General features: G+C 47.9%; 1 protein-coding gene across 8 annotated transcripts in view; it reads left to right on the top strand.

The window, feature by feature from the left end:
- AGAP1 (ArfGAP with GTPase domain, ankyrin repeat and PH domain 1) overlaps positions 1–23,571 on the top strand; it is a 513,811-nt gene that overhangs the window by 303,222 nt on the left and 187,018 nt on the right. For all 8 annotated transcript variants that reach the window (XM_025889132.2, XM_025889128.2, XM_073876820.1 and 5 more), the window contains exon 10: positions 19,527–19,631. In XM_025889132.2, the coding sequence (XP_025744917.1) occupies positions 19,527–19,631 (105 nt within the window). The remainder of the gene's footprint in view (positions 1–19,526; positions 19,632–23,571) is intronic.

Genomic DNA, 23,571 nt, shown 5'->3' with positions numbered 1-23,571 from the left:
TCCAAAATCTCAACCTTCCTTATTTTGAGCTAGGGTGGCTAATGGACCATTTCCAACCATGTGAAGGAAAAGCAGAGAAGGTTTAAAGGAAGAAAAGATGAAGGTAGCCTTTTGTGGTGTTCTCAGGCCGGCCATGTGGAAAGTTGATGTTGCTTGAAGCTCATGTTGCTGTTCATTGGCACTGCACCAGGGAGGGGTGACGGGGGTCTGGCCCGCTCGCAGACAGGTTGCAAAAGGTCTACCTGTAAAACGGTGGCTTGGATGTGTCAAGGAATTAATGGTAGTGTGGCAGGCATTCAAATTCAGTCATTAATATGTTCGATTCAAAAGTAGATGTTACCTGAAATTCTAAGTTCTCTTTGCTATTCTTTATTTAAATAGCATCAGTATGTTTTAGACATAGTTATTAAATCAGTTATAGATTTATCACTTTTCAAACCTAATTCTAAGTTTATTTTATCTTAGATACATTTTTGAAGCCTTTGAGTTATACTAAATTAAAAATAGAGTGATTCCAGGTTTAGATATAAAGTCTGTCTTCTTTTCCTTTAATTCATTCCCCTGAGCTGTGGGTTTCTGCAATGTGAGTACATGTCTACTCGTACCCCATTCTCTTGCCTCCATAACGCTGGGGCCACCGGGAGAGCTGAGCCTCCTCTCTCAATTCAGGTCTGAGGATGCCCAGTTGAAGTGGAGACGTGGGATTGTAAATGGACGCTCATGCATCTGGGTATGGAGGAGACTTCCTTGACCATCATGCCGTAGAGACATGGGGTTCTTTACCCTTTGGGGGTCTCTCGATGGTTAGAGGATGCTGCATTTCCAGGAAGTCATCCTTGTCTCAGAAGTACCAATGACATTGAGAATTTTCATCTTAATTTAGCATCCTGAGGCTGTAGCTCCTTCTCTTCGGTTTGTTCGGATCCCCATTGGCTCACCCAGCATTATCAGGGTTGTGTGTATAAGAAAATGCAGCTTAGCTGGTGTCAGCAAGGAAGGGGCTTATTGACTCAAGGAAGTGGAAGGGCCACCCCAAATAATGGCAACAGGAGGCACCTCTTGCTCTGATCTTGTGGGGTTTGGGCCCTGCACATTCTCCGTGTATGAAACCCAGGCACTTGTGGTCTTATACCCGTTCCCCATCTAAGCCAGCAGTAGACCCAAGCAGAAGTCCCAGAAATGACCCTCTAGTTGTGAGCAGCCCCACGTGGACCACCTTGCGGCCTAACGCTGACCCAGTCCCTGTGACTTTGGGGATGAAATATGCAGTAGCAAGGCGATGACTTTGATGTAAGACCTCGTGTTGGCCCAGAGCACACAGGCCAAGATGGGAGAGGGTCAACTTTCCACGCAAAGTTGGATGCCTACAGCCATGTGAATTCGGGGTAGGGTGCAGGACAGCCACCAAAAAATGTCCCCTGCCCAGAGTTACCATTAAATTGTCAAAACATAAGGCAGTGCTGCCTGCTTGAGGCTGAACCCTGAAGACCATTTGCTAAGGGTCAGTTCGTGCCTTGAGCTCTGGCATCTGAGAATCTGCTTGGTTTCTGTGGTCTGATTGGGCATCATCAGTGCCTGAGAGGACATGGCTGTAGGTAAGCAGAGAGATACACAAGCTCAGTTGTACCTTATTTAATGGGCCCAGATTTATGTGGGAGCCAGGCATTCCTGGTGGCGTGCCGTTGTTGGAAGCCCCCCAGATTCTGACTCAGCAGTCAGTAGCTCACTAGAAAGGCGGTATGTTCCTGGGAATCTGCTCTTTGGAGCCTTCCCGAGCATCATAAGGAGACCTCAAGACACCGTGTCCTTCCCCCCCCCGCCCCCCACCCTCCTGGGTTGCCCAGAGCACATCCGTTGAGCATGCACCCTTCTTACAGACATTTCTTTTCAAACAGAAACAACAGACCTTGTGTTTCTCCACGCATGCACCCTGCACGAAGGACACCAAAGAGCACCATGTCGGTTTGCCAGCTAGCTTTCAGATAGCAGCAAACACAAGGTCAGTTAGTGATAAAGAAAGACGAATAGACAAGTATTTTCTATGTATGTCTGTAACTGATTTCCAGGAACTCAGCACGGAAGTCATTTGGGAATCAATTGAGTATAAAGACAGGTTTTCCAGTTAAAAGTAATGAAGAACCCAGAAGTCTGCTGAAGTTCCTCCTGAAATATGCCTTTTGATCTGTGCCCCTGTGCATGTTTTTGTTAGACTGTTTGAATGTGTTGGGTGAGTGTAGGTGCGGCCAGTCCCCACTGCTGCGTGGGTGACCTCAGGGGTTTTCGCTGACGAGGTACATGGCTGTCCAGGTATTGCCTTTGGCTTTGCCATTTGGGGCAAATGTGTCACTTCACGGCTAAGACCTTTAACTTTGTATAAGTTCAAACTGAATATAACTCAGGCTCTATAGCAATATTTAACAAATTCTGTCATCAACATGACTACGGAAAGGAAACTTAGTAGGGCAGAAAAGATCGTAATTCACTTACTCTTTCTTCAGCTGGTAAGCACATAACTAACTGTTCATTGGCTCTGATGCACATTATCCAGCATTTTGGTAGCAGTTCAAAAATGGAAAGATACTGCTATGGAATATGAACATAGCATTTTTGGAGAAACCTATTTATCTAACTTTATAGCTGCGAAGTTCTAGAGGGCTTTTCACCAACAAAAAGCGTTTTTCCTTATAAAACATAAGGCTTGTTATTTCTTTCTCAAAAGACATCGAGCCCTCGAGTTGGAAGATTGACACTCCGAATATATCCATCTACTTGATTTTATTTAAGATAGAGTAATTTAGAAAGGAATTATTTTAAAACTGTACAAAATTTAGAAAGCAGATCTTTCAAGGAGTTCTTAAGACTCCTACCCCAGAGATGCTACAAAGTAATGAATTGGAATTATTTCACGATGAATTATATTTTGTGTTCACAATTATATGTGCTCATTACGCAATGTGTACTTCCCCTTTGTCAAACGTTATAACGTATCCATCTACCGTGAAAGGTCCGTATAACATGAAAGGTGGTTTCCTTCCATGCCTGTGGAATTGATGAGCTGATGAGCCAGGAGAGACTTACTCATCTTTTAATGCCAACGGCAACAGTCCTCACACCCAGGGAACAGGGGCATCAAAGTTGGTGGTAGCAAGGAGTATTTGCCGCTGTAATTGACAAATAATACCCCTCATAAATACTGCCAGTCTTTTCAATTAGTTTTCATCTAAAATTCGGGCTACAAAATGATGGCCTGTCAACTGACAATGAATGGCAAAAATTAATAAATTGTCTTCTAAATAGAATGGACACTTAAGAAAAATTGGGCAGCCAATTTAGCACAGCATGAAGCGCGGGGAACCTTTTGTACTGATGCCGGGCGCTAATGTCGCCTCCATCTTTATTAATGGTGCTCGGCGGCGGCTGACAGTTTTGTTGCTACTGGCAACTTTCTTCATTAAAATTAAAGCCAGCATCAAATTCCATTAGCCGTACTCTGGGCACCTTGCATTTTCTTATACATATTGTTTCTTTTATTAACTCCCTGTCCACCCATGAGAAGTTTTAAAAGAAGTTCAAAGGGAGGAATTATTTGCCAAGGCCAGGGAACCATTCTGTGTCCGCAGGAAAGAATGGCTGTTCTATTAGAGCCTGCATCCTGAAATCCACCAACCCCCCCTTTTTTGTTCCCCCTTCTTTTAAAATGGGAGCACATTACCTCTAAACACAAACTTCTTGGGGTCTGCCAAGCTTTCAGTTAGGAACAGCCTATTCTAGTTTCTGATTCCCCCCCCAGCAGGGTTTTTTTTTTTTTTTTTTTTGTAAGTTCTGGCTTCCCGTTTCCACTATATTTCCATAGCTGACTGTACCTTGACACAATAGTAGGTTGATGCTTGGAGAGACTTGCATTTGTCACAAATGCCTTAGAGTTATTTTCCCCAAAGGCATTACTTTTATCTGTAGAACAAATTTCAACCTTTGAAGGAAAAAAAAAAACCAAGCTTTGCTGAACAAGTTCTCAACTATTGTCTGAAAAGCTGTTGCCTGCCCTTCACAGCACTGCAAGCAGTTCAAAAGCCTGAAATGCCTCCGCCCCGGAGCGTCGCCTCTTTGGGCAGCAAGAAGTCACAAACAGCTCAGGTTCTGGGACAGCGCGGGTCTTGCCTGCGCACTGACGCCGTCCACCACCACCGAGCAGAGGTCGTGTGGCTGCTGTGGACGGCTCTCGGGAAGGCACTGGGCTGGGATCACCGACCACACAGGTCAACTTCCCCTCTCCAGCCAGCGTCCTAATTGCTTTCTCAGGCCCTGAGTCACGCTAAGCTGAGAGGCTCAGCCTGCCTCTGCATTGTCCTCCTTCTCCCCCTTTCAACTTGTACCTTACACTAAAGGAACCACAGATACTCCTTAAAACAATAGAACCACAGATACTCCTTAAAACAAAGTGCCAGGCAACAAAGGAAAAGGCATTATGCCAGAAAACCTGCACTCAGAAAAGCAGCTGATCTCTGAGCATCCTGGCACTGGAGGCAAAAAGGAAGCCATAGTTCTGAGCCCTGCTGGAAGTCATTGCCTACATAGAGCTTTCTGTATTCCCTCAACTGCGTCTTACCTGACTTGAAACCATGGATTGCAATTACTTTTTTCCCCCTACCTCAAGGAGAAATAGGTAAGAGTTAGCATTTTCTGATTGCACATGTGTCCAGTCACCACTGTCTCCTTGTATTCTCTCCTCTCCCATCATAGATAAATATTAGCAATATCTAGGGTAGTGTTAAATGAACGAGAATCCCAGCAGGCGAAGCATCCTGTCTGTCTTAGTCTCAATTTTGGGTTTTCTTCATTAATGTAAGAAGTGACTGAGACGCCAGACAGTTTATAATTAAAGACTGGATGCATTTTTGCTTTGCAGAGAGGTGGTGGTTGCTGCAAGCTGTTTTTTTCTAGTAAGTATTTCTGACACTTTAATAGTGAAGCACATCAATCAGGTAATTGCAAGAAGGCTACACTAGCCAGTCTTTTTGAATAATCTTAAAAATTAAAGGAAGAGCAACATGTCAGATAATGTTTCAATTAGTTGCATTAAAAAATATATTCACTAAAGGTTGTATTGTTTGCTAAAATGTAGATGTGCGATGATTTAATATTGTTGATGGGCCTATGAAAGGAACAGTACCAAATCTCTGTATGCATTCAGCCATCTGCAACTCCAAGGGCTATTCTCCCACTGCAGACCCCCCTCCCCAATATCTGAACCCCGGAAGGAAACAATTGTTACTTGATGACTGAACCCACTAATATGTTACAGTAAATGGGGCATGAAATACAACACTTTATATATAGTATATACTAAGTGATTCTTATATTGAAACAAGACCATTTTTAACTTGCTGACACAATGTTTGCAGTGTTTCATCATTAAATTGTCCTGATTAACAATCAACTTCTATAGTGGGACCAGTAGAGTAATTTTTTTTAATGTGATGAATCAGATTTGTTGAACACAACTTCATCCTCTTTTATATTTTAAATTTTGACATTTGAGGACTTGGGAGTGAAATAAGGTTTCGTTTGTTTTATGTGGACATTTCCATAGCTGCGTTTTTGACCACTGCTGAGAAATTTTATCCAGACTTTATATTGATAAGCTGTCCTAGGCACCATTCGATTTTATTCCTTAATTTGAGAATGCGTTCCTTGTTGATGGCAACAACAGTCCCATCTTTCCCAAGGCCTCTAAGTTGGAGCAGAGAAGACAATCGTGGAGGATTTTTGGTAGACAAGAAGCACATCCAAGCTCTCCCACATTCAACATCACATCTTTCACCCACATACACTGCGTATAATTGGCAGGGTAGCCTCTGCCTGTGCTTGGGGTGTGCATGCTGACGGCTGTCTTCCCTCTCCTTGGTTCCAGATATATGCACACACGCCAGCCAGTTGTTGCCTGTAAAAAGACCCGCTGGTGTTCCCTGTGGGCAGCCGGGGGCCTGGTAGGAACCACCGGTTCTTACTCATCAAGGGAATGCTTCTACGAATGACCCCTTACCTTCTTCGTGCATGTCTGTATTCAGAAGCACGTATATCCACATCCATTTTATTACAGTTTCCAGCAACCTAACGTTTCCTCAAATGAAAATGGTCGGGAAGACTTTGGAATCCGTAGAATAATTCTACCTGACATCTTTGCCATAACACAACTTAAAATGGGCCTTTTGGGGGAAGAGGACCATTTTGAACCCTGCCCTGTTCTTTGCTTGAACTCAGGCAAAAGACCAAGAGCATGGGTGGCCTCTTCAGCTCAGACTATGGGGCGCCTGGGTGGCTCCGTCAGTTAAGCATCTGACTCTTGATTTCGGCTCAGGTCCTGGGATTGAGCCCTGCATTGGGCTCTTCTCTCAGCGGGGAGTCAGCTTGAGATTCTCCCTCTCCCTCTGCCCCTCCCCAATGCTTGCACACACTCTCTCTCTGAAAAAAAAAATAAAATCTTTAAAAAGAGAAAGGAAACAACCACTGTAGTGTCTTCAGACCACCAGGGACCCTGCCGTCCTGGGTGTTCACTGATAGTTCCACACATACACAGCCCCAGAACAGAACACTGACTAGGTCCGCTTTGTTTTTCCAGAAGCACAATCTCATTTTTTTTTAAATGAGTGTGTGACGGTATTCAATTTTCAAGAAATTAAGTAGCAGTGATGGTGGCGGTCATTGTTGTCGTTCCTGGGTCAGTAGCCGCAGCAGAAGGGAAGGACTTGTGCTGCTCGGATGCCCGTGGGCTGTTTGTGCAGATCAGGGACTGCTGTGGGTCTCATCTTCTGTGCTGGCTCTCACGTGTAGTAGAGGCCAGCTGGCGGGCTGTGTTGAGAAAGCTTCGAGGCTCTTCACGGCCAGTGCTGTCTGCTGTCAGTTCAGGGGAGGGAGGTGGGAGCCCATTTGCCAAGTGTTTGCCATGCCTGTCTAAGTACTGGCCTCAAATTGAAACTTGGCTGTTGGCACCAACCTTTCTCTTATCCTAACCAGGGAGAGGGTGAGTAATCGTTCTTTCCTTGGATTTCTCCAGTAGAAACTCTGTTCCAGGCTTGAACTGCCTTCCTCTGCCCACACCTTCATTTCCGTAACAGATAGATGAATCCTGAGGACCAGGTCCTGGATAGCGTTTGTCTGTGTACGTCCCCCCACATCCAGAGTCACGGTTTACATTTACAATATGTGCAATAAGACTGTTTGTGTTGATTTGGGCTCTGCTGAGATCTCTGTCTGAACATCATTCAAATCAGTTTTTTCCACGTAGCACGGGGCATATGCATACCGGAGCCCTCCAGATGACACAGATCAGATTTGGGTTTCACTCCTCACGGGTCTTGTTGCCCTGCTCAGTTACTAACTTTTGGAAGCTTTTATCATTCATGGCAGTGGTTATAACCACTCCGCTGTTTTGTTCATTCATTCAACAGGCATTTTTGGACCATTTGTTCTTTGCCAGGTTATAGGAAACAGAAATGGGCAAGATAAGAATGGTCTCTGCCATTGATCAGCCGGGGAAGCAGAAGCTAGGGAGCCAGACGGGGCAGGAGTGGGCATGGCGTGCATGGCGTGCATGGCATTGTCAGACACAAACAGAACGGGATCCACCAGTCCAGTTTCAACTCTTAATTTTCTTCGGGTAGCCACATTAAGAAAGGGAGGGAAAAAGTGAAATGAATTTTAATTTGTTTTTTTTTTTTTTTTTTTAAAGATTTTATTTATTTATTTGAGAGAGCGAGAATGAGAGAGAGAGAGCACATGAGAGGGGGGAGGGTCAGAGGGAGAAGCAGACTCCCTGCTGAGCAGGGAGCCCGATGTGGGACTCGATCCCGGGACTCCAGGATCATGACCTGAGCCGAAGGCAGTCGCTTAACCAACTGAGCCACCCAGGCGCCCGAATTTTAATTTGTTATTTCAGCAAGTATATCTAAAAATGTATTCATATCAACATGTAATCAACATAAAAAGTTCTCTTCTCTTCCTGAGCTTTTGGAAGTGTTTACACTTGGAGCAGCACATCTGAGAACTGACCCTGGGTGGAATCTGCAGTTGTCACGTGGGGCGCGAGGGGGCACGGAATTGGACGGGGTGGCACCAGCTGAGGAAGTGAGGAGGCAGAGTGAGGCAGGTGCCCTGGGCTCAGGGGGCACTCAGGCACACGAGGGAGCATGCTGGCGGGGAGCTCTGGTCTCAAGGTGTCAGCAGGTTGAGAGTGCTCTACCTATGGGGCACCAGCTAGTGCTGTCCGCGGTGTGGTAAGATTTTCCAGGAGGGCAGGAGTGTAACTGGTAGAGAAACGAGCTCTGAGGGTGGCAGCCTTAAAGAGTCAAGCAGGCGAGCAAGGGGCAGGAATACAGGAGAGAAACTTGGAGAAAGAGCAGGAGCATTCCCAAGGAGAACATATTTCCAGGTGTTGGTGGGGCAAAAAGAGAGGTCTCCCAGGCGGAAGACTCCCAAATAGCTTCTGTAGACCTGAAATCTTCTCCATAGCTTACCTGAGCTTTGGCCTGTTACTCAATCCAGCTTCAGCACACAAGCCTGGCACTCCGAGGCACTTTAATGAACAGTTGCCGGGGGCCTGTGTGGCGTTTGCGGTGACGATGGGCTCAGGGATCGTTTACCTGAACAAAGAAGCAGCCGCAGGTTTCTTACTGTTGCTTATACAGGGGTTCCTCTCTGCCGCGTCCCTGAGCCACTGTGCAGGGGCACGGACCCGGTTTTATGTAATGCCCGTCCACCCTGGCAGGAAGCGATGGGGCCCCTCCGCCCCCAGCCTTACCTTGCCTGGACACCTGGACGCGCTGGCTCCCTGGGCAGGCGATTGAGTTCAGGTTCATTTCGTGTTGCTAGAGGAGAACCCTCGGAGCTGCGCGGAGCCCTTTGCAGACGGTGGCATGCCGGCCCCCAGGGCTGGCCGGGGCGGGAGGGGAGGTCGCCGCCAAGGAGGAGCCCCGAGGAGCCCCGCATCCCGGTCCGTGTCGGGGGGCTTCCTGCAGGGGTGTCACCCCGCAGACGTGAAGTACAGGTCCTGTCACCCCTGCTGCTGAACATCCGGTGACAGGAAGGGGCAGGATGAAAGGCAAGAAAAACGAGGTGATCAAGAGATAATATTAACTGGAAAAATCAAGAAGGGATCTGTCAGTCTGGGTGGAAAAACATTTCTTTCTTGGCGTCCTCTGCTTGTCTTTGGCCGAAGGAAGTGTTTCTCCGTAAGTGGCCCAACACGGAGCAGCTCCGGTGGGTTTTTCTGCACGCGTGTTTAGAATTCATTCAGTTCTCGTTGGGACTTAATGATTCCAGGCCGACCCAACGGGAAGCGGAAATCTCCCTGGCCTTCCCGCCTGCCCACACGGTGCCGGAAGGGGTGAGCAACCCAACAAACTTTTCTCCCTTCGCCATCATTGTTCTCGGGCTTGTTACTCAGTGGACACGGTATTAAATCGGATTCTGTGTCCATCATTATTAAAATGTGAAGTGTGTCGGTCACAAAGCATACATTTCGGGGCAGTTAGCTGAATAATTCCTTTCTTTATTATCCCAAATTACTGCTGAGCTCTGGAGAGGGGACCGGTTTAGCCAATTATTGCCATTTGAGCTGGATTTGTGGGTGATTAGCTCCTGGTCGAATCCAGTCCCGGCCGGCGCTTTGAAGCCCGCGCCGTGTGATTTTCTCAGCGGTGAGGTAGGAATAGACGCGGCTAATGACAGCAAGGTCGCGCGGGTGAGCTGACCTGTGTGTGGCGCAGGTTTGGGTTTCGCAAATAGGGCATCCACAATAGCAAGTGTGGCACTAACCCTGCCGTGCATAATCGGGGCTTTCTAGGATTGTCGGAGATGCTGACAGCTCAATTAAAGTGTAACCCTTTGTACCCTACAGCCTGGCAGAATAACAGAAATATTACTAACCAGCGAGGGGAGGGGGCCATGAGGGAGCGGGGGAAAGATCCAGAATCGGCTCCTTGGCCCCCTCCCCCACTCCCTCCTGGCACAGAACAAGCTGGGAGAAAAGCCTCCATTTGTGGTATAATAGATCCTCAGGAGGAGGGAGAGGGAGACAAATATTACTTAAAAAAAAAAAAAGAATTCAGTTAAGCTGGGGGCCAGGGGGTGGGGGGCTCCCTGTTGTTTCTATGGAAACACTTTAAACTGGGAAGAAAGTTAAGATGGTATAATTGTGGCTGAGCTCACATGTGCGGAGCTCAAATTGGTCCGGCCTCTTCTGCCAAAGCTCACATCCAAGCATCACATTGGTGAATTTGCTGCAAGTTTTCCATTTGAGGAGGAGCTGGGGAAACCAGTTAATTGGGATTATTATTTCCTTGCGCACAGTGAATGATTATGTTACTGACTGACCGCTTACACTTAAGAGCGTTTTTACACCTTGAACGACAAGCTGTTCTGACCCATGGTGTGTCTGTAGTCTTGGTCATTTTTGTTACACTTGGTTTTTTTTTTCTCTTAAACCCTGTAACATGGGGTTCGCTCATCCAGATTTGATTCGATGGCATTTTAATTGAGTGGCAAGATGCTATTCCTTCCCTGTGGTTTTTGTTTTTTGGGTTTTTTTTTTTTTATTTTATTTATTTCTTTGATAGAGCACAAGTAGGGGGAGCGGCGGGGAGCCCCATGTGGGACTTGATCCCAGGACCCGGGATCATAACCTGAGCCAAAGGCAGACGCTTAACAACTGAGCCACCCAGGTGCCCCTCCTTCCCTGTGTTTTAATTTTTGGTTTTAGGTTTTTGATGGAGCGCTTGCATATTTGGAGATATTTTAGAACGAGGAATGGCTCTACATTAGGGTAATTATTATCGGGACTAACCATGCGCCACGTACTGATAAGGGAATCTGGGAGCCCAAGCCAGCCTGGACAGCCCAGCCCCCCTCCCCCCACAGAATTCCCAGTCACGGAGGGAGATGACCTGTGCGTCCCCTTGGGGACTGGGCATTTGAGGTGCCTGGTAGACCCTCAGGGAAGGACATCCAGTGGGGACTGAAAAGCGAGACTCCCTGAGTGGGGAGGTGACCCCTGCAAGGACAGGTGTGACCAGGGACCCGCGGGGCACTGTGCCCTCTACTGCGGGGTGTGCTGGCGGGGAAGAGCGCTTCTCGGCCCTGCAGCAGCTCCCAGCCTAGGCGCACACTCACACGCCACCGTGTTCATCCGCTGGGGCTGCCAAGGCAAGGTGCCGCGGACCGGGTGCCTCCGACAACGACTTTTATTTCCTCACAGTTCCGGAGACCAGAATCCGAGATCATGGTGTCCTCAGGGTGGTTTTCCTCGGAGGCCTGTCTCCTTGGCGTGGGGATGGTGTCTCCCCGTGGCCTTGTCTCTGTGCCCGTCTGTGTCCTCATTCCCTCTTCTCACAAGGACACCAGTCATACTGGAAGAGGGCCCGTCTCACGGCCCCATTTAACCTTACTCACCTCTTTAAAGACCTGTCTGCGCATGCAGTCGTATCGTGAAGCATGGGAGACAGGATTTCCACATTCGAATTTGAGGAGGAAATAATTCTGCCCCCAACAGCCAGTATCTAAGGTCTGGATGATGCTTGTTTCAGGAGAGGTTATGGAAGCCTGGAGCCCACGGCGCTGCTGCTCGGGGCTGAGGGGTAGGGGTGTTCACCGGGATGGCAGGGAGGAAGGGGACGATGCGAGCAGGGCATTCCAGGGAGGTAGAATAGAATTTGCACTTTTAAATAAAATTGATGGCTGCTGGCTGCTTTTGCACAGTTTCCTCTCCTGGCGCTGGGCTCCACACCCACTTTCTGTAAAGGGCCGGTAGCAAGTACTTTGGGCTTCCCTGCAACTCCTGAGGTCAGCCAATGCAGGGTGAAGGCGGCAATGCTTATAAGTGAGAGTAGCTGCGTTCTCAGTAGACCTTATTTACAAGAGGCAAAAGGTTAGATTTGGCCCCTAGGCCAGGCTTGGCCAGCCCCAGTCCTGTGGGATTCCCAGCACCAACGGTCCCTTATTCACGTGCACTGGACGGGGCATCATGTGTCAGCGATGGAGGGCCGTGGGGGCAAGACCTGTGCAGACTTGACCCCACAAGAGGTGTTGCAGTGGGTCCCTTGCCACTCACGCAAGTCCAGGTGCGCTCCTGGGAAGTGTGCATTTGTTATTTGCAAGGGAGAGCTTAGCGTGACGGGGGGAGCTGAGGCAGGACGGGTGGTTTTCATTCTGGAAGAGCAGGACATTGGGAGGGACAACAGGGAGCCTGTGACATGGGAAAAGACGGTCCCTGCTCCTGGTACCACCCCTTCGCATTCCCCAATTTCTGATGATGAGCTTCTGTCACCTTACACCCACGTAAACATGCTTTTCTAGGTGCTTTTTTGTTTTGGGGGGGTTTTCGTCGTTGTTTTGTTTTGTTTTTGTCAGTGAGCTCCACACCCAACGTGGGGCTTGATCTCACGACCCCAAGATTGAGAGTTGCACGCTCTACCAGCTGAGCCAGCCAGGCGCCCCTCTACGTGGGTTTTTTTTCTTTTTCAGTAAACCACAAGTTTAATACATGTCATAGGAAAAATCTTGATTAGAATAAAAGTAATAAACACAAATGTGAAGAATGATCGGAGTTCATACTCTTTGGATCTCTGTTAAAGATGCCACCATTTCTCCGCAACGTTTTAGAAATACCTAGAAACCTTTAACTGCTGTAATGAGAATCCGTTCCAAACTGTGAAGGCTGTAAATCATAAAACACGGAGGAACCGTAACAGGTGTTTATTACAGAACCAAAGAAGTACTCAAACATCACTTTTTTTTTTTTTAGAAGTATAGAGACCCTGAACCTCTCTGAGCTTGTGTGGATGTGTTTAAGCCATGGAAAAACTTGTGTTTTTAAACTTGGTAATGAGGAAGCTGTTGGCACCACCTCCAGTGCAGCGGGGTACATTCAGTCCCATGCATGCACGGCCTCCAGCCACTGTCCGAGCCGATGAAAAATGCTCCCTCGGGAGCAAAGGTGGTCTGATCTTCACATGGAGCAGCCTGCTGCCGCCGGCTGGTACCCCCTTGCTACAGAGGACTGTGGCCATTCAATGTCCCTGTGTCGTGATGAACTCCGTGCTGGCAGACAACACCACTGCTCAGTCCCTCAAACTCAAAACAAAGACTGATTGGCCTGGTTAAGACCCCCAGTCTCTAATGCAGTCAGTAAATCTTTGTTGGTAAATAATTGCTATCGAGCAGAGTTTTAATATAAATTTATGAGTGGTGTTTTATCACAGCTTGGGGCTGCAGCAAGCACTGAGTGATGAATTTCAGATACCACTTACATTCGTTACATTAACTTTGTGAGTTATTTAAAGCTTGTACACTTAACATTGCTTTTGGCTTTCTGTGACCTCTTGGGACTCAGCAGAGAATACACACGACTAATAAAGAGATTGCAGCCAAAAGACAATTCTCCCCTTTGCTCCACCACAGGAAAAGTTCCTTGAGCAAAAAAAAGCAGGAAGTGCCTGCTTGAAATCCTGGTCTTCTGGTTGTAGATCATTAAAATCGCAGCCTTTCTGATGTGCCAGTAAATTAACTAGGTGGTAGCAATTAGATCAACATGTGCCATTTCCAAGTAAGATCAGAGGAACATAGGAGAGGTCACAAAGCCCTTCCGTTTCTTACTATGCAAACAAGTAAAAGATAGCAAAGCTTTAAAATTGGTCTGGAGGGCAAAGTGATTCACAGGTATAGACCCGTCGCCCCTGGCTCGTCCTGCTGCGCTGGTTACCTGTTGCTGGCAATTACCTCCAATCACAGTGGTTTAAAACCAACCCATTTTATTTATTTCTCACGAGTCCGAGGATCAGGCATTTCGGCCAGGCATCATGGGGACATCTCCGACCCATAGACCCCTAGAAGCTTTCCAGGGCTCGGCAGCCAGGATCCTTCCTTCAGTCCTGTCTTTGGTGCCTTGACAGACGTGGCTCAGATGCCTGGGTGTCCAGCCAGCAGCTCAGCGGCCGTCCCGTAGCTGGCACTGGGGCTATCCTCCACGTAGCCTTGGGGTCTCCCTCTTCACAGTCTCTCCAGCAGGAGAGTCGGAATCCTCATGAGGCCACTCAGGGCTCCCAGGGGTAGAAAAACAGGAGCTGTCAGACTTCTACCTCAGCTAGAGCGGGCCCAGCCCCGTCTCCACCACATTCTGTGGGTTAAATTGGTTCAGAAGGCCCCTAGGGACCACACAGGAGCAGATTTTTTTTTGAGGGTAATCTTTGGAGACTGGCTACTTCGGTCTGCCCTCGCACATGCAAAGCGCCCTCCACCTGCCCTCAGATTCTCAAAGTCTCATCCCATGGTGGCATCCAGCTCAGGCTTTGGAAGCCCGGGATTGTCATCTGCATCAGGTGCATGTGGATAAGCCTCCTTGGATTTGATTTGATCCTTGCCATCCGAAGACCAGGGGACTCCAGAGACGAGTCATCTGACACACACACATGCACACACACGGGACAGAACCCTTCAGCCGAAAAGGAGGGGAGGGGCCTGTAGCAGTTACTAGTCTATAGCACCTCCGAACCCAGCCAGGCACATGTTGCTAATCACCCTGCTCAGGGCACGGGGCGGGGAGGGGGTGTTCTCTCCCCAGGACACCCTCCTGGGCCCAGGGCTCTGCTGTCTTAGCCGACCTTTCTTTTCCCTAAGAAATGGCCTGGTTTTGCAGCTGTGTGGTTCTCTCAGCCTGCTTCCTGCTGGTCTTAGTTTGAGGGTCAGAGGCCTCTTTTCATTTTAGGCTTATGCTGCGCCTTTTAGTCCAACAGAGTATAATTCCTTTAAAACCCTTATGGGTGTCCTTTGTATCAAATTGTAATTTATGCCATTAGACAAAAGCCAGCCCACAGGTCCTTGTCTCTGATCCGCACATGCTCTCTAAATGGAGGGTCTGTGAGGCCCTGCCTTAAATCTCTAGAGTTCTCAAGACAAGGGTCCCACTGCTGCAGCCTTTGCTGGGTCCTCATTCTGAGATCGCATCTGCTGGCAACCCCTGGATTGGATCTTTGTTCTGAGGCCAGTTCTTACCCTGAGTTTTCTGCTGGCAGGAGAAGCTGGGAATGAGAAACGACTTTTCTCATGTTGGTGTTTAAATTGGGAATATTTTCTCTAATTCTGCTGAAAAGCTGAACACCCCTGATTCCCAACCCCCCCCCCATCCCCAACCCCTTAAGAGCCAGTAGCACGGTGAGCGTTCTGCTCAGAAATCTCCTCTCCAGGTCCTGGGTTCCCCGGGCCGGCCGGCTGTGCCTCACGTTCCCACAGACAGCAGGTCAGCTGATGGCTCCGCCCCTGCCCCGCTGGGGCGCCCTTTGTCCAAACCCAGGTCGCGTCTTCCTCCCTGTCCTTGCCTCCGTCAACAGCTGTTCAGTTCCTGCAGCCTCAGCCAGCTTCCTGGTGCCAAGCCAGTGGCACGTGTTTGTGGATTTTATTACTGCAGCATAGGGTGCTAATTCTGTGTTTCTCATCTATCATTGCCTGAGAATCTACCCCAAAACTTAGTGATTTCAGAAAACAGTCACTATTTCTCGTAATTCGGTGGCTCAGGACCATAGACAGAGCACAGCGTGGCTTCTCGCTCAGACCTCCCCAAAGCGCAGAAGCTGCCAAGATTTAACATTTAAACCCCATGTAGATAGCATCCCTTCCACTGCTTCTGTTGGTTCAAGTGAGCCACAGGCATCTCCGAGTCCGCGTGCGATGATTTCCACGGGGGCATGAATCCCTAGAGGTGGGGTGCACGGGGGCCAATCCCTGGGGACCAGCTGCCGTGCTGGCTGTGCGGGGGAAGTTACATAAACTCTTGGTGCCTCCGTGGCCTTATCTGTAAAACGGGGATAAGCATAGTAACTGCTTACATTGGGTTGTGAGCTTTCTGTGGGTTAATACTTGGAAGGCTCTTAGAGCAGTGAGCCCAATACTGTTTTGAAATGGAAAATTAAAAAAAAAAGATGCATAAGCCACTTATGAGTTAAATAAAACACTAACCGCAGTGATGTCCACACTGTGGTTAGCTGGTCAGTGAGAAGCGGTCTGAAGTGAGAGATTGTTTTCGTGTGTACAGAAGTGGTATCTGAAAGATGGACCAAGTATGTGTTGTGACATCCGCCCTCACAGTTTTGCCCTGGGTAACACAGAATCAAAGAGACTTAGGATCATAAGGCCCATTTGCACCCGCTGACGGGAACTGCCCGCCCATGTGTGTCTCTGGCAGAGAGCCTTCCGGCCTCTGTCATCCTCTGGCAAGTGGGACCATGGCTTCATGGCCTTTAAAAGTTGAAAATGAACTGTTTTCAGATTTTCCATTTTCTTGGTCCTTAAGTAGACAGTGTGTAAGTTTGGGATGGCGGAAGCATCGTAGATGAAGTCCAAGGGACTCAGCCTCATGCAGCGAGAGGCTGTCAGCTAGGCTTCTCACGGCACTGCTAGAGGTCTGTCCCAAAGGGGCACAGTGGGTTTGCTCTCCTTCTTGAGCATGTTGGGGGACTCTGTTCAGAGGGGGGCCCCACCGTGGGAGAGCAATTGGGACCTTGTACTTCTGGAAGAGTCTGGGACTAAGAAGGGGCTCCTGATACGTAGCCACGTGGTGGGATGTCTCACTGGGGCTTTGTGGTAGCTCCTCGGTTCCTCCCAATGAGGGCACGTTAGAGGGGGCCTCCTCTCTCTGTGTGGCTCCAGAATTATGACCCAGGCTCATCCTTACCCCTCAGGCAGCAGACCACTGCTCCCACAGCTCCAGCTGTCCAGACCCACGGGCTTCTTGGCACACGGCTGCCCAGGCAGGACTACGTGACTCTGGGCACGAATAGTGAAAAAATACTAGTCTAGCAGATTCAGGACTGAGTGGTTTAAGCTCTGGGGTCTTTTTATTTTTTTTTTTTTAAGATCTTATTTATTTATTCATGAGAGACAGAGAGAGAGGCAGAAGCAGAGGGAGAAGCAGATGCGGGACTCGATCCCAGGACCCTGGGATCATGACCTGAGCTGAAGGCAGACGCTTAAACGACTGAGCCACCCAGGTGCCCCTGGCGTCTTTTTAGACTCTGAAACGCCCTCGTTCTCACTTGGTACAAACACTGAAAAAAAAAATCAGTGTTTGAGATGAACTTCAGCAAAAAAAAAAGAAAAAGAAACTAAAAGAACACGTTTTTAATCTGCAGAAGCTGTTTGCTGAGTCTTGTCATTCGTCATCTGATTGAGCCTCTGATTACAGAACTTCGCCTTGTGGCTGCTTTGGCTGCTTGTCGGGGCTCATGCATCTCTTCACGATGCCTCTCAGGATATGGGCTCTTTCTGTCAGTCACGGAGCGGCGGGTGCGGCTGGCAGGCCCTAACTTGGGCGCCGTGCCAAGGCGGGGAACAGGGCGGCCAAGCAACTCCATCGGCACAGAAATCTTGGGGGGTTGGGTAATGAACCCAGTGGGGACCCGGGCCAGAGAGCAGAGGCGTGGCTCCTAGGACGCCAGGGTGTTCTGCAGCCCTGCTGACTTGTACAGCATTTGAATCATAATCGGAGATTATCCTGCGAGGTGAACCATAGAGTTTATTTAAGATTGTCAAGATTTGGACATTCCGTTTTCCCAGCACCAAGATAAGTCAGCCTATTTTAGTTCCCCGACAATGTCATCTCCTCTTGTTGCCTCCTGGTTGGACTGTTTCCCTCTATCTCCTTAGGAGTAGGTCCTGACAGCCCCCACTGGGGAGAGGATAATTGTGCATATGGGATTTGCTCGTGAAAGTACCCACAGTCTAGCCAGGAGCTGTGTAGGGCCATCTGCATGGAGTCCCGGGGCTGGGTGAGGGTGCAGCCTGCATTTTTGTCTGAGTGCAGACAGACAAAGCTTTCTGAAGCCTGGAGCAGCTCTCAGCTACCGGTGACACCGAGGTGACCCCCAGCCCCTGGTATTGTTGGAATTCCATCTGAAATGGATGGTGGAAAATGAGCCCACCGGAGAACGTCTGTGAAGTTTTGTTAAGCTAAGTTTGAAAATCTTAGAAATCTGCCAGAGAGGGAAATGTAATGTTTTTAAGTGATCACTTATTTACTGTTGAATCACCAGTGGTGACGGCCCCTCTCCCTAGTTCTTACTCTGCAGGGGGACCTCGAATCACCTGGGTTTGTAACCAGCATTTTCCTCTGGGCCTGCCTCTCTCTGTTGGTCTCCGTGCCATATTTGGTTTAGATTGGTTTTTCTTAGGTTCTAAGAAATCAAGGTATGTTGAGTGATGTCCGTGGGGTTTTCTTCATGTAATAAGAACATGCAAAGGGATGACCTTCCAAAGGTTCACTTGTGAGTTTCTTCAACCTTAGAAATATTTTCCCCCAGAAACAATGTTTCAGGGGTTGAGTCAGGCTTCCCAGCTGGCTCGTCATCCGTTATATTCATGAAAATTGGTGCAGAAAGCAGTATTGTCATGGTATTTGGAACTTGAACCTAATTATCCCATAGAAGTGCTTCCTTTCTCTTACCTCGTATTGTGGTTCGTGGAGGACAGCGGAATTAGGAGGTCAGACGAAGCTGGAACAAGTTCCCGAGGACACACACGGGCACCTCTGCTTCGGTAACCCTCTTTCTCACACGCAGAACTTGGCTTCGGCCTCGGCCCGGGTGCACTAGCTTGCACTCTCGTGCCTTCTCGGTCATCCTTACCACCCTGTGAGTTTCTAAGTGGGCAGTGAGAGGGAGAACAAGCCAGCAGATGCTTCACTTTCCCTTGTTCCCTGAGGGCATGGCCCCCCACACACACACCGCTCCAGGGAAGGAAAGCCCCAAGTCGAGGCTGAGCTCAGTGCTGGCCATGGGTTTCTACCCCAGGAAAGCCTGGAGGCGATGTGGGAGGTTTGCTGGGAATGAGTAGTTCAAGCAGGAGTAAGCTCCCATCAGTCATCAAGGGAGGCCTGGGTCCACCATGCTCAAGCATGCTGGCTTCAAATGCTGAATGGTTTTCAAGAAGCCCTAATAGGGTTCCATTAAAGATGGATTACATTATCCACGATTGGTCTATTAGATGCTGTTACTAAATTTACAAATGGAATTTCATGTTTAATAAATTAAAAATCCGGAATGAAAAACTGTAAAGCAGAATGCTCTTATTTGTAAATACCAGGAGTTTCAGAATTCAGTTAATGTGTGATTTTTAGAAAAGGAAATTTAGACTTCCTTTATTAAAGCATCATATCTTTAGTTCCAGGGTGCTTGCTCAGTTAAAGGAAAGGTACATGGCGCGTCACGGTGGCTGATGTATTGCATTTGTCAAACCAACAGCACATCGTTCAGTCTAAACACACACACACAGAAATTGGTTGAACATACATGTTATGCGTAAAATAGAGGAGAAAAGCCGAATTACCAAGCTAAAAATAAGTGTGATTTCCATTTTACAATGACAAGAGAAAAATGAATGTTTAAAATTTCTTGAATTACCTATGTGCCTACTTTTTAAGAATACTTACAGCAGACTTTATAATTTGTATTTCTGAATGAATATATGTGGCTCCCTTTCCCTCCTAGGGCATGCTGCTGAAGCGGAGCGGCAAATCGCTGAACAAGGAGTGGAAAAAGAAATACGTCACCCTGTGTGACAACGGCGTGCTGACATACCACCCAAGTTTACATGTGAGTGTGGCCCCTTGGCACAGGTGGCAGACCTGGAACTCAGCTCCCGCACTGTGTGTGGTGGGGGTGGGGGTCCTTAACAGCATCAGGCCTCTTGTCTCTGAAGTTAAAGTAGTCTTGGGTCTCCTGCTCCATCATGAGATAAATCATACGCCCCTCACTCTCCATCAGACCTCATGTCTCTCCCTTCCCCTCCCTGACACCCATTTCTGGTTCTCTAATTTTGCAAGGACTTACAATAAAGGGGACAGATGAAGTAAAATTTTCAATGAAAGTAAAAAGACAAGAGCAGGTAGCAAAAGAGAAAGAAAAGCGAGCATATACCTGAGAATCTAGAACAAAATCTGAACAATTACATCAGAACCCAGGACTCTGCTCTGAGCAGCTGAGAAAAACGGGAAAGTTAAAAGCAGTTCGTGACTCAGCTTTTATTGTCAGATAAGAACACAAATCCGTTTGTAAGGTAAGAGAAGCTTCTCTACATGTGTTAATAAAATGAGATATATTGGTGATTTATAGAAGGGTAGATTTAAAAGCAGAATTAATTTTATTTGGGGGGACAATGCGGACATTCTACCCATCGTGAATTGTCTTAGCAAGTAAAATCTGAAAATGTTAATGTGTTATGTGACACATAAGTGTTAATGACAGTTCTCTAACAACACATTCCATGAATCTTGCTTGATATTTATTGGTCTTGATGTACATAAATGTAGAGATTAGAATATATAGTGTTAGCTGCTCATCTGATTGTATCACTATAGTAAGCTTTTAATTTAAAGATGTTTAAATACTTTAAAAATTACAGTTATGAACAAGAAGTTACACATAAGGATGTTGAAGAAAATTAAAATCATTCCCACAGTACCACCTGTGGAACAGGACTGATAGCATTTTGGGGTGTGTGCTCCCAGCCATTTCTGAGCATCGGTGCTTTTTCCTCCCACGAGCACAGGGTCACCCCGTGCTCACTGTCTGTGCCCACTTCCCTAGATGATGACAGGTCACGTGCACCTGCCTGTGCTCGCGAATACGCTCGTGTGCCACCATTGTTAATGGCTATGTAACACTCACTGTGCAGATATGCCTTGATTGGTGTAACAATATCTCCAAAATGGACGTTTTGCAAATAAATTTACTTTGAATTATTTTTAATGTTTTAAGTAACTAATCAGTGTCCTCTGTTGACACCCCTGTGCCCTTACCCATTTCCCTGGGACTGATTCCTAGCAGTCGCTTCCAGAGTTGAAGAGTGCTTGTGCGCTCATGGCTTTGGGTATATGTTGCCGGAATCCTGAAAAGAGTGTATCAGTTTTCATCCTCCGCAACATGCCAGAGGGCTTACACCTTCATTCCCGTGAGCATTCACCTTCAGAATAGCGTATCTATCATTTTCCAATATAATAGGTAACAAGTGGTATCGTTACTGTTTCATTTGCTTCCTGGGGTGAATTGCCCTTCTTCTCTGCATCCTGCAGCGATGGCCTTCCCCTTCAGAACCGTGTTATGACACAGCTGTTTCGTTAGGCCTCCCTGACTTGTTTCCGATGTTGACGGGAATGCCTCCCATGCTTTACCAGTAGGTAGACTTCTGAGATGTCAGTTCTACAGTGTACTGAGAAAACTCCTCTGTGCTTGGTTTATTTTGGCTGATTTGGGAATAGAGGCAGGTTGCTTCTTCAGGAGGCCTGCCTGTGGATGTTCCCACATCATCTGCAGCCACTGACAGCCTCCATCAGAACACCAAAGCAGTGCTGGCTCTCCGCTGGGTCCTCTCCCCAGCCCTGCCCCATCAGCTGCCCTCCTGCTGGCTCACATCCTCTTAAAACCACGTCAGGGAACACGGGTCGGATTATTGACCCAGTTTTTGTGTTGTTTAGAGAGAGGTTGTTTAGAGAGGGAAGTGTAATCAAAATACTCTTCTTGCTAGGACTCACTGACCAGTAAAAAATGGGGTCCAACCGATGAGCATTTCGGGCCACCTTACACTCGCCTGGTAAGCCCAGGCTTGATTGGAGAGACATCTGCTTCTTCTTGCCAAGGGGAAAAGGTGTGACATCAGTATGTCCCAGAAAGTTCCCATAGGAGGAATAATGCCTACTTACTTCTCATCCCAGCCCTTCAATTAATAGAATCACAGTCAGTTCTTTGAGAATTCTCCCACATGGGCTTCTTCTTGTGATGCCCCTCAGTGCTTGCCAGTTCCTTTACACATACACACACACACACACACAAACACACACACACACACACACACACACATGCATGGATATTGTTGGAGTACACAAAAGGAGCACAGCAGGGCTTTGCTATATAATTATATAGCAGGCAAGAGCCAGTATCATTTTAAAGTGCTATTCAGTGAATGCCAGTCTCTTATTGATGCAGGTATACCCCTCCCTAAAGGAGTGGTGTAATGTAGGGATGGATTTTAATTACTAGAGCACGGAGAGATGGCGTGGCCTTCACTGTAATCCTCTTCTGACTTTATTTCCACAACCAAGATTTGGATAGAAGTTTGGAGAAGTGAGTTCCAGGTATGTGTTCTCTTCCAAGTTGATAGAGAGCTACAGATCTCTAACCTCGGAGTTAGTCTGGCCTTCTTTGGCTACAAATTCAGGAGCGTACAAACGTGTTGCAAATTCAAGCCTTAAAATTCTGCACCCATGAAGAATGTCCCAATTAGTTTAGTCCAGGAAATTTCAAAAGGTGATAGAGCCCAGTGATATCAGTTAGACTGATTGCCCTGTGACACCCACTTTCTTGATGGTCTCCAGGCTGTGTTATGGCTGGAAGCCCACAAGGGTACATTTGTTGTGAGTGCTTAAATATTGGGGAAATCTGCCCAGATTGGTGGCTTTGGGTTTCATTACTGTTGGTCATCACTGTTAACGGCCATCTGCGCTGATCTGAAATAGCATAGCCTACAGCTCATGTCTCTCCACGGAGCGAAGGGAAAGAACCTGGCTAAATAATCTGATATTTGTAGATAGGGTGTTCCACAAAGACTAAGTGTTTCTCAGTAGTGAAGTAACTGGGCCAGCTGCTGGTGCCTACCACTCGATGACTAGGTAATGTATTTACCAAAAAGGAACCTGGTGTGCTTTTCTGAGGATGGGAGTCTAATAACAATGCTTCTATAATGGGGTGAGCGGTGGGGGATCGAGAGCGCCGGGCTTGAGAAGGCACGAACCATGTAGGATTGGAACAGACCCTAGGCAGAGCCATGCAGCGGCTCCTTTCCAAACCACCATGTTGCTCTTTGGACCTTGTCATGAGTGCAAACGTGAATTTCTTGTGCACGTGTGTGCTGCTCACAGTGCCCCTCAGGCTGGACCCAGCCTCCACCCCCAGCCACCTTCAGCTTGGAGATCATGCTGAACCCAGGGAGCTGGGCCCAGTTCCTGCACACAGGGCAGAGTAAGAGGTCGAATCAAGTTCAGAGGGAAATAGGCCAAGGCGAGGCGAGGGCCCTTAGTCATTTCGTTCAAAGTGGAGATTGCCTGGGAGTGTCGGCCCCTGGAGTGTGGCCAGTATTGGAGGGCATGGTTCGTGGGGCTGATCCAGATGCCTCCAGTGTTCATTGGCCGAATTAGATTTCCCGGCTGAGTGCCCCAGCCAGCGCTCCTGGACAGACCGACAGGCCAGGGCAAGAGTGTATCAGGACAGGTACAGAGTGTGCTGCCCCCGCAAGCCTCTCCCTTTCCCACTCTTGCCAGATCGATGCCTTGGCTCCTGCAACCCCCAGGCACCGCAGATCTCCTGAGACCTTTGCTGGGAAAAGATGCTGGAGCAGCAACAGACTCCGGCTTTAGCTTACTTTGGACACTGTGGAAGCAGGAGACGGACCGTTTCCTAAATTTGCCACACATTAAAAAAAAAAAAAAAAAATCTTGGAAGTTTTTAAATGTTTCCATTGGATACGTTTAAAGTAAAGAAG

Source organism: Callorhinus ursinus, unplaced genomic scaffold (assembly GCF_003265705.2).
Source record: "Callorhinus ursinus isolate GAN/ISIS: 27379988/994484 unplaced genomic scaffold, GSC_fseal_2.0 scaffold2, whole genome shotgun sequence".
NCBI lineage: Eukaryota > Metazoa > Chordata > Mammalia > Carnivora > Otariidae > Callorhinus > Callorhinus ursinus.
This window is presented reverse-complemented; position numbering and strand designations above follow the sequence as displayed.